The following is an 11857-nucleotide window of genomic DNA, read 5'->3' as shown; positions in this document are numbered from 1 at the left end:
TGAGGGATTCATGCAGGAGTTTATTGTGCTCAGACTTTCACACAGCAAGCTAAACCCAGCTATAACATGGATGCCATCTAGTGGAAAGATTGGGGTACTGCATCTTCTCTCTGAGGGGAAAAGAGCAAACATGGTGATAAACACAATCAAAGATAAAACAATGGAAATTAATGTAGCGTTACCACATTCAAAGATCAAAATAGAAAATAATGAATCATATAAATATGAAACCGTTTCAAATGATGTCACCATGGTATACAGACTAGGAAATGTTTTTCACAAGGAGGGATTGTTTGTGAGCTAAATGGAAACTTTTTTGTGCACGGATATTTGGGCATTATTATATGTGAGTGGAAACGTTTATATGTGTGACTTTAATAAAACATTCTTTTAAACGGTGAGCACTATGGTATGTCTGCGTTTTCTCTCCCTGTGCTCATTACCATTTATCACGGACAGAACTGCAAGAGGGACAGCATTCAAATTATTCACTTTTGAAGGGAAAAAAGTGTACACAGACCTTAGTTTAATTACCGAGTCCAACCTTAAGGTGAGAGGTGCATGGTGGTGGAGGATTTATTTCACTGATCATATGGTGATTTTTCCACATCTAGTAGACTTTGCACTTTGAATGTAATGGGTGTTCTATAACACGGACATTTTAAGTTCTCAACTAAATTAACTACACAATTTATGTTTTTTTTTAAATGTTATGTTAATTGATATAATTGTTGATGTTTCATATTTATATTATTTTATATTTTGATCTTCGAATGTGGTAGTGCTACACTAATGTTTGTTGTTTTACAGGTGATAATACTGCTGCATGGTCCAATGAGCAGGCTAAAGTTGGAGTGGTGATGAAGGAAGCTGCAAAGCTGAAGCAGATGTTGGAAATGCTTGCCACCTATACAGGTACTCTTTATAGAAAAACTCCAGGCAACATTTTTCTTAACCCTTCCAGTTAGGCTACACCTGCATTGCAAGAGTTAAGTTCTCATTTTTGTCTAGGTGCAAAAATAAAAAAGTTATACCCAAACTTTTCAGCCAGCGTTCCCCCAGCGATAGTATGCCCCTCTGTGTCTTTACATCCTATACCAGTGATGGCGAACCTTGGCACTCCAGCTGTTTTGGAACTACAAGTCCCATGAGGCATTGCAAGGCACTGACAGCCACAGACATAACTCCCAGAGGCAGATGCATCTTGGGATTTGTAGTTTTGGCACAGCTGGAGTGCCAAGGTTCGCCACCACTGTCCTATACACTGCATATAGAAAAAGAATGACTGAAGGATCCTTAGACCGTTGCAGCGAAGGGGGAGAGAGGCCCCAGTGAGCGGTCTAAGAGAAACGGCGTACAGGTGAGTATAATTTATTTATTTATTGTTTTTGTACCTAGACAAAAATGAGCACTTAACCCTTGTAGTGTGGGGGCAGCCCCACTGTTCGGGTTAAGAAAACTTTTGCCTGGAGTTCTTCTTTAATGTACACCTGCCATTAGAGAATAATAGGTACCCGGTTAGGTCTCCATACATCAGCGTGACAAGTATTCTGAAAATGTTATTCATTCATTACAGGCACAAAGACAATTTATTCGGCACTTTACATACTGTACACTCATATCAGTCCCTGTCCTTAAGCTGCTAACAGTCTAAAGTCCCTATCTCATGTGCATGCACATACTAGGGCCAGTTTAGAGAAGAGCCAATTAACCTACTAACATGTCTTTGGAGTGTGGGAGGAAACCTACGCAAGCAGAGGGAAACTATGCAAATTCCATGCAGCTTGCGTCCTGGCCAGGAACAAAACTGTGGACCACAGTGCTGTAAGGCAGCTGTACTAACCACTAAGCCACTGTGCTGTCCACAATTCCTTATCTGTATGCTTATTAGATGCCAGAAACCCAAAAAGTTAATAAGACAACAGTATAAAAGCCAGACAGCTAGCATTTCAAGAAAGAGATGTCAGCAATGACAGGGTTTCTCTCATGGCAGGTTTCCTTTAACCAGTTACAAACAAATAAATATATTTAAATGTAAATTTTTCAGTGTGGTCCATGTACTCACCTCTTATGCTTCAGTCATGCACTTATCTGTAGAAAGAAAACAGAGAGAATTTAGAGCTGTGTAGACTGCATATCTTGTCCGGTCAAGTGAGGTTTATGCTTTTTAAGCTGGCTGTAGACATCACATAATTGTCGCCCAGTTTGGCCAGTTGCATGCCAATTGTACAAATGATCTCATAATGTGGGCACCAGCAGTCACCAGCAGTCATCCCTGGCAAATCAATCCCAGGGAAAAACAGGCAATCGGAAAAGGTTCTAAAACACTGTCTGCTCACTATGGGGTCTATTCACTAAGCTGCCGAGGGCAGCCGAGTGAATGACTGTTCTGAAGTGAAGTGAGCCGAACACTGTTCGGCTATTCACTTCAGGCTGGTACAGCTGATTTCAGCCGTACATCACCTGAAATCAGCAGTACATCGGCTTGCTTCGCGTGGCGTCGGGTCGGCCGAACATGCTCAGCCCTCTGCTGATGGACCTGATTGGGAACTGCAGCAGAGGGCGGGTACCATGCTAGTTTACTATTGGCTATTGCAAAGTGAAATAGCCAATAGTAATGTCCCAATGCTTTTCAATGGGAAAATTCTTTTTTTTTTTCTATTCTGACATCGCTCGTGTCAGAATAAAGAAAAAAAGACACAGAAATGTCTCTCTCCTTGGCGGCCGGGAGCAGGAGACGCCCGGGGCGCCAGGGAGAGTTAGCTGTTTGGAGATCAGTGTCCCTGATTAGCAGGTAACCAGGGACGCTGATCTCTCTGAAAGTGGCCGGAGCCAGCCGTAAGATCACTGCTGGCTCCGCCCAGCTGTCAGAAGCAGGCTGTCGACCGGCCAATGGCCGGCCGCTCGGCCAGCTTCGGCTTTCAGCACGGCTCAGCCGAGCCGATGCATATGCGTTCGGCTCGGCTGAGCCGCTCGGCCATGATCGGGAGCTGTACGGGCTATTGTGAATAGCCCGTACAGCACCCCTTCGGTTCTACTGAACCGAAGGGGTCCTGGGGCCAAAGCTAGCCGAAGGATCGGCCGAAGCTATGGCCAGAGCCTTCGGCAGCTTCGTGAATAGACCCCTATGGTTTCATTCTGAGATAAACCAGTCCCACAGGTTTATGGTGTTCTCTCTTCCTCATGCACATAAACATGCATACTAAGGTACGATCAAGCTAGCCAAGCCAAAGGTGCTTGTTTACTTGTAAGACTGTGGAATACATATCTTACACACAGCTGTGTTACTAGACCTACTGGGCTGGATAAATAAAGAGTAGAAGGGCTGAAATAGTTACCTTTTCTGAAGAAAACACTGCTGCAGGCTTCTTTTAGTGGTGGTCACATAAGCAAAAGCCTAGGCATCTAGTTATCTTTGCTGAGGGGGAGGATTAGAGTTCTGTCTGACTGTTCCTTCTTTTTAGCAGTGATAATGTAACAAATAACTAGGCTTTTAATCACCGGAGTACGCATGGAACAGCGTTTTTCCAGAGATCACACTTTTTAATATAGCCATAAAGTAAAGCTGTACTTTGTTATAAACTTTTAAAGGTAGTAGCGATACCTAATAGCAAACACCACACGTGGCAAGCTATTATGTTTATTAGTCAAAAATGCGTCTTCTGTGCCTCTCTCTGAGTTAAAGTGTTAAATCTAAACAATGCATTGCAAGTACCATAACTATTAGCAAAAATTTATGTTATTTGTGTATCACTGGGCCATAGATCCTCAAATCATCTCTGAATTTGAGATGACGCTGTCCTTCCTTCTGGAGGGTGGCTACTTTTGTTCCCCATGGTCCCTGTGTGTGTTTAAAAGTAGCGACCGATCCAACCTCGCTCCCGTGATGGAATACAATCACATGTTTAGTTTACTAACTTATACTGAGATTGTAGTCCATCATGGGAGTGAGCTTGGAGCAGTGGTGGCTACTTTACAACACACACAGGGAAGTATCCACCCTCCAGAAGGAAGGACAGTGTCAGTATGAATTGAGAGATGATTTGAGGATCTACAGCCGAGTGATACACAAATAAGATACATTTTTGTTAATGGGATACTTAAATGCATTTTTTAGATCTAACTCCTGAGTTTATTGTCACTTTAACTTCACTTTGTAACAGGACCATGACCTTCCCTGACTTAATTGCTAAACCATGCCAACTTTCCAACCAGTGTGTCAGGCTCGTCCTCGGCACCCCCGGCCGATCCAGCGGCCGCGGCGCTCCGGCCGTGACGTCATGTGGGGCTCCGCCCCCTGGGCTCGGCGTGGTCTCATAAACCCAGTGAAGGCAATCACTCGGCGTTCAGTCAATGTGGAATGTCGAGCGATTTGCCTCCACTGTCTCCACTGAACCAGTCCGGCTCCCACACGCTGTCCAGCTTGCAGTACTCGCTGGCACATCTCCTCGCTACAGCTCCTCTCAGCCTCGCAGGAAAGAGACATATCCCCACTGGTTAAACAGCTGAACCGCAAGTATCTGGGCTCTGGCTCTACATTGAACTACCTGTCAGTTGCCTGATACTACTGCTGCTGAGTTTACATGTTGAAGCTATATGCCTGTGTTAATTACTACTGAATAGTTACATGCCTAAAGAGGTGTATTAAGATGTACTGCTGAAGGTTACATGCCTACGCTAAATGCCTATCTACTTGCATTAATTCCATACTGCTGTTGTCACTTGGGTATAAAGAGTGTTAGCAGTAGTCCATACTGCAGATTATTGCCTGGATGCACTGGTTGTTAGAGTCAGCCAAGGCAATTGTGGTTGTGTGTGCAATTATACCAATCTATACCTCCTCCGGCTGTGTCATACTACAGTCCCATCAGACCCCCATCACTAGAGTAACTTTCCCTGATTCAAGGCTGGGATACATGATGTGGAACGACTTCCTAGCGCACTGAGTGTGTAGGGAGTCGCCTGACTGACCGAATCCCATACAGCCTACTACATTAGTTCCGCAGCTGCTGTCCAAATCCCCCACAGCCGCTTGATTGTGATACAGTGAGAGTTCCTTTACTGGCCACTGAAACAGCATCCCCACAGCTTCAACTCAGCCAACAAGCCTTCTGGTAACTATTCAGATTCAAGTTGTCATTCCTCTAGTGCAGTCATTGTCAACCAGGGTTTGGTGGGACCCTAAGGTTTCTGCAGAGGTTGCAAGGGGTTTCTTTAGCTGTGGCTGACTGACCTCCCATCTGATGGTGTCTGCATAGTTTTGGGGCCAATGCCACTTTGCAGAACCAGTAGCATTACACCATCTATCTTTGTAACTAACTGTAAAGTGGGCATTCTGGCCACCACTGTAATCAGAGCCACCCAATGGCCACCAACATACGGGGCATGCTTTCCATTTACTTCAATTATACTGGTTTTAGCAGGGGTTCCCCGAGACCTAAAATTAATTTTAAGGTTTCCCCTGGGGTAAAAAGGTTGAGAAAGGCTGCTCTAGTTTGTTACGGTAATAACTGGAATTTGGTTGGTAAAAGCAACAAAGCTATGTTACTTCATGCTAGAGTTCATGTGGCCATGAGAGCAGCATACCATAGCAGCCAATCTGACATGTCATGTGACAGGTGTGTTGCGATGATGATACCTGTTTGAGGAAGGATGATGATGTTTTCATCAGTCAGTCCATAATTCTTAGCAGTCTGCTTGAATTTTTCCAGGATTTCTGGTCTCAGCTCTTTGCCTCTGGCTGCAATAGAGAATACATCCAGTTATTTCAGAGGCACTGTAAAACACACTGTGATACACACTGTGCCCCTGATTCATCAACAAGCGGTTCACAAAGCCTTAGCTGTAAGTACCCAATTTCCCTGTAGATTTACAGCAAAAAGTAATTTTGTATTGTTTTGGATTAATTGCAGAAGGGTTAGAATTTTTTTGGTAGGTTTTTCCTCCTGTTTGTGTCCCCATTGGGGAGATTTCTTCTTAATTCCTGTCCCAATTACACAACAGGAAGTAAGAAGAAATCTTACCAAGGAAAAATCACACCTTTGGCAGCTGTCCTCAATGGAAAATATATCCTCTATTTTAACATAACATTTTGTAGTCCCTTTTACTTTCTGTCCTGGTGACTGATAAATAGTAATAATTGTTGTATCAAAGGGGACAGTAACAGCAACAAATAGTTCCATGCCCTCCCCATGTTATCCAAAACTAGAAGCTTTGCTGGAGTTCTAATTTCATTTCTTTTTGGAAGTGGACATATCATACATCTTGAGATAAGGACACATAAATTATAAGCACAGCTCAGCATGAAATGACATTTCTGTAGTCCTCTTTCCAGATCAGCATGAAACAAATGACCTTTTTAACCCCTTATTCACTTACAATTCTGCCTATTTTGAAAAAAATCATGCATCATTTGTGGACGACATCTTTTGTGTATGGAAGGTGAAAAAATGTTTTTTTTGTTTAATGTTATTCAATTGTTTTAGCTGTTTAGTTATGAATTTTATAATCTGATGTTGTTATGTTTAAAGGAAAACTATGGGATAAGTGGTTTTCCCCATAGTTCTCCTAAGGGTCACGGGAGGACATAAACTAGTGTCCTCCCGTGACCCAAAGTTCAGTATATCGCAAGCTACAGTTTGCGGTATACTGAGACCGCTGCAGCCGGGACGGATCCTGACATTACTGTCGAGATCCACCCAGCTGCATGATTGACAGCTGGCTCTGCCTATCTGAAGGCAGAGCCAGCTGTACCCGCCCCCTCCCCGTCCGTTCCGCCAGTCAGCGCTAGAGGATCGGTGCGGGGAGGTGGGGAATCCCTGCAGGGAGCCGTGAGTGACAGTCATGGCTCTCTGCAGGGACATGATCGAGAAGTGAGTGAGCGACCGTATGTGTTCGCTCACTTCCCGATCTATTGAGCCGACCTATGACAGTTTCATTGTCACAGGTCGGCTAGAACTATGATATAGTTCTCCTTTAAAACTGCTGGCACAGAATCTTCGCTGAAAAATGTATTACAGGGTACATTCATGACTTTCATTTTAAAAACAATGCAGTGTTTTCCAATAAGATTGCTCAGCACTGCCTGAGTGTCTTTTGGGAACCTCTCCAAGCTAGCTAGCTACTTAAGACAATCAGGACTCTTCACAAAAGGGTGAAGAGTTAGGAGAAGGCAGGAGAATTGAACAATCTAGGACAACATAGCTGAACTGTAAAGTGAGCTCAATTGGAGAATTTTTCCAAATCCGCTATGTTGGCCTAGATTGTTCCCCTCTCCTGCCTTCTCCAAACTCTTCACCCTTTTGTGTATAACCCTAAATGTCTTCTCAGCTAGGGCTTTGCCATTTTTGTGTTTCAAGTCTTCACTATTTTATATTTACCTGAATAAGAATACACTAACACTGATTAATATCCCCCCCCCCCCTTCTTTCTCACAACCCCTTCTAACTGCTTGACAGATGAAAGTGAATTACTTGTACTTCTGGGTATTGATGAGTGTGTGACTCCCTTCTTTACTTTTCACAATGCAGCACTGGGTGCCTGAGCAGCCTATTGCCAAGCCTGAGTACTGTCACAAAGGAGTGGGGTTTTTTAGCCTTGTGTAACCTCCAACTAGATTGACCTAGAGCTTACAGAGCATTTCTATTCTCTCTGGTAGGGAAATAGGGCAGCAAGGCAACAAAGGTAAAGTGAGTATAAGCAGCATGGGTTAGGCAATTAAGTGATATGTTGCTTTGCACAGATTCATTTAAGGTTTGAAAGAGCACTTACCAAACAGTGACACAACAGTGTTGACCTCATTGCCCTTAGTCTTCAGAGTGTGCATCACAGTGTATTCATCGTAGTTGGTCTCCACCACTGAGATGATGTGATCACTGCCGTAACCTTAGAGAGAACAGTAGGTAATTATTTTGTCTGCATGCAGGCAAGCAGCAGTCCAATACCTGACAAAGTATGAACCTGTTTTCTGCTATAATGGATAATATGGCGTCCGTGGCATGGACTTACGTGGGCTCTTGGACAGGAAACGGCCAGGTTCTTCAGTTTTGATGTAGGTCATGCTCTTCTTTTCACATCGGTCCTGCCTGTAACAGAACCATACATCATCTGTTCAGTAAGGCAAAAGTAAAATGCAAAAGTGCAGTTATCAACACAGCCAATCACAAGGAATCTGTCAGTGATCTTAGGGCCCGTCCATACCAAAATCAGAAGGAAATCGCAAGTCAACAAAGGGTCTGTTGACTTGCAATGTCAATTATTGTTGACTTCCAGTCCGTTCTGTTGCATTTTTTTTATTTATTCTTTTATTTTTTTCTCTCTTTTTTTTGACAATCTCTATTATTTTAACAAGTCCTGAGTGGACAAACATATATGTATTTTTACTTTTTTTTTTTTACTTCTGTTGTGTTGCGATTATATCTGTTTTTGTCCTGTTCTGTTATGTTGTACTGAAAAAAGAAGAGCATGCCCTACTTTTTTTTCATCGCACTGCAACGGACTGCAACGGACTGCAACGCTTCGCAGCAATGTGAACTTGTTTCATTCACACCCATACATTTTTCAGTGCCCTTGTTGAAAAATGGATTGCAACGCAATGGATCTGATGTGAATGGGGCATTCCTTAAGAAAGAAAGCTAGTTTCTATGTCCTGCCTTGCCTGTATCTGTGTGTGTGATTCTTTTTATAAACAAAATGTACAGAATTTGGAACTCTTTTAGCATTGCTTTGAAACCCCACATATATACTGCTAGCTGGTAATTAGCTGAATGTGACTCACCTTCCCAGCTATGTTTGTAACTGTAATTACTTCAAAGTTCAACAGTTTCTGTAATTTTCTGTAATCCACCTACATGGGTTACATGGCATCAGGTTTTGGGTGGTGTTATTTTTATCAATATCTTAAAGGAAACGCACCATGAGAGAAATACAGGAACTGTCTTTGCTGACCTCATACTAAAAATCTATTTGCGTGGCTTTAATGCTGATCTGCTGATTTCAAAGCTTTCTGAGATACAGATCCAGAAAACAAACAGAGATCAGGAGTTCTGTCTTTACTTGCTGCATGCTTGTTATAGATCAGCAATATAAAATGGATTCAAGCAAGAGTCAGCCAGGTAACAGGAATTTTCAGAAGGTGGTTAGCAATCACGTTCTCCATTTTTCTCTTTTATCAGTTTTCTTTTAAAGATGTCTTCTCTTTCCCCATAGATGTACCAGTCAATATTGTGGCTGACAAAAGGATTAATGTTGTTGTTAAAGGGAGCATACACTTTTTGTACAAACACCACCCTACCCACCCCCACTGCTCTGACCACCAGATGGTTGACCTACTTAGGATAGGTGGCCACAACGTCGAGGTTCCCATCAGCAGTAGGAGTAATGACGGTGCTGCACTGCTTCAAGAACTGCTTCTTAGTCTTGAACCAGCCAGAGTTGGAGGCCAAACCGATGCCATACCACTTTCCAACAATCTACAGTAAAAAAAAAAAGCAATAAGACAAGGACTGACTGACCAATACTGGGGCAAAGAAGAGTGTAACAAACGTGGGATAGCTGCCTACAGAAACCAATAACATCCCTTGTTTTTTAAACTACTTTTGCTTAAAGTCTACCTAAGCCAAAAAATATACTTTTTAGTGGGAAAGAGTTAAAATTTCTGTTGGGTTTTTAATTGTGTATTTGACCCCATTGGGGAGATTTCCCCTCATTTCTCTAAGACAAGAAATTGAGGTAGCCGTGGTCACCAGGCACGGAGAGCAATATAAACATTGTCAGAAGTTCCTACCCATCCTCACTTTACAGTGTTCTCTATGGAGAGATTTTGCATCAGCTCCTTTCCCAGTAGGGAGAGAAGGGAAATATGCCTAATGGACACAGTTGACAATAAAATAGTCCTATAGGCTCTAACTCTTCCCACTCTATCTAATAATAAATACATTTTAAGGACTGAACTTTAGTTATGGACCCTTTAGGCCACTTTTATAAATGATTATCTATGCTCTTCAATTTTAGAGACCCACATTTACATGACCTTCATATAATAAGTATAAATGTATTCTACAGGTCTAGTTGTCAACAATGCTAAATTGACAAGGACAGTCCCTTGTATTGAAGGGTGAACAAGGGTTGCTGCATTCATAGTTGTAGGTGGGCCATTTAACCTCTCTTGCTACACCGGATCACCCTCTGATCTGTCCTTGCATGTCACAATAAAGTGGCACTAAACTCAGGAGTTAAATCTTAAAATGCATTTAAGTACCCTAACTATTAACAAAAATGTATCGTATTTGTCTATCAATCGGCTGTAGATCCTCAAATCATCATCTCTGAATTGGTGCTGACGCTGTCCTTCCTTCTGGAGGGTGGCTACTTTTGTTCCCCATGGTCCTTGTGTGTCCCACCGCTCCAAGCTCACTCTCGTGATGAACTGCAATCTCAATACAAATCAGTAAACTAAACGTGAGATCGTTATCCATCACAGGGCAATGGGGAGTCAAGTGTGTCTGGGGGGATTGTAGTGTTACTGGAACTGCCAAGTACTATGCCAAAGAGCTCCCCCCCTCCACCTCCCAGTGGCAGTGTAGAGGTGGACATGAGAGAGGTTTGTGTCTGTCAATATAAACTCATGTGAGAGTCTCACTCCATTGAAACACAACCCAGAACTAATTATATATGTATAGTTGCTGACCCGGGGGCATTCTGGACAGATTTCCAATGCCATCCGCCAGCTGCTAATTTTACAAAACGAAATGATAGTATCACCCTCTTCTGCTAGAATCACAAAAGTGAAGAAAGCATAACTGGCAGATCCAGCTGCAAGAATGTGATATCTTCATCATAGACACACATGACTGTAGCAGAATTCTGCCACTGCACTCTCAAGACTGCAACGTTCCTACAAGTCATTCAGACCCCTGTTTCCAACTCAAAGCTGAATTATTTCTTTGGATGGAGCGGACCTTTAATGTTACACCCAGGAATGTTGCACACACTGCACAGGAAGATTGGGATCTCCTGCTGCAACAAGAGAAGTAAAACTCTAAGCATGTAGTACTCTAACAATATGGGAAGCCATTAGACAAGTCACCTGTTCGGAACCAGAGCACCTGCTGGTGGCACTGTGGTCCTCGGACCTGAAGTATGTAATTCCATTGTCCACCAGCGGATGTCTTCCAGCAGTCAGCAGTTCCCAGCAATTGGGTTTTTAGCCTCTCCTGAGAACACTCCCAGTGTCTCAGCATTGTACCTGTGTGCCCATACTAACTGCTTCTTTTCCTGGTAACCTGTGATTCTGTTCCACCTTGTATCCCCTGCCTGGCACTCCTGTACCCAGATAGCAAGCAATTGAGCTGCAAGTTTGAAAATGACTTGCTAAACTATTGCAGACTTGTCAAGCTTCACAATTGTGTTGCACAATTACAGCAAATCTGCATTGCAAGTCTCCAGATCAACGTGCTTTGCAAAAGTGCTGTACACTTGCAGAGCTCTTGCTAAGACCTGCCGCACTCTTACTGTAGACTTGCCAAACAAATTTGCTACAAATTAAAAAAAGTGTCAACTAGAACTTGTGCTGCAAGTCTACAACTTGCCAGGAATGTGTGCAGCAAGTTAACAAGAATTACAATTTAACCCTGGCACAAGTTTGTGGCAAGTTATCCTTGCTATCTGGGTATCTATCTGATTCCCTCCCATCCACTCTTTGTCAATAGGCTGTATATAGTTAGTTAGTTGGTCAGGTAGGTGTTTGCTGGTTTACATAGTTGGCTGTGTATATATGTGTGTGTATATATGTGTGTATATATGTGTGTATATATGTGTATATATATATATATATGTGTGTGTATATGTATGTATGTAT

General features: G+C 42.8%; 1 protein-coding gene across 1 annotated transcript in view; it reads right to left on the bottom strand.

The window, feature by feature from the left end:
- Positions 1–11857, bottom strand: part of LOC108787257 (lipocalin-like) — a 12389-nt gene continuing 532 nt past the window's right edge. The window contains exons 2-7 of the mRNA XM_018556757.1: positions 9331–9470; positions 8008–8084; positions 7771–7884; positions 5639–5740; positions 2066–2091; positions 1–110 (exon numbers count right to left, since the gene is read on the bottom strand). Coding sequence (XP_018412259.1) covers positions 2069–2091; positions 5639–5740; positions 7771–7884; positions 8008–8084; positions 9331–9470 — 456 coding nt within the window. The 3' untranslated portion in view covers positions 1–110; positions 2066–2068. The remainder of the gene's footprint in view (positions 111–2065; positions 2092–5638; positions 5741–7770; positions 7885–8007; positions 8085–9330; positions 9471–11857) is intronic.

This window comes from Nanorana parkeri, unplaced genomic scaffold (assembly GCF_000935625.1).
Source record: "Nanorana parkeri isolate BGI_ZX_2015 unplaced genomic scaffold, ASM93562v1 scaffold251, whole genome shotgun sequence".
Lineage (NCBI taxonomy): Eukaryota > Metazoa > Chordata > Amphibia > Anura > Dicroglossidae > Nanorana > Nanorana parkeri.
The sequence above is the reverse complement of the archived record's forward strand: the minus strand, read 5'-3'. Positions and strand labels throughout refer to the sequence as shown.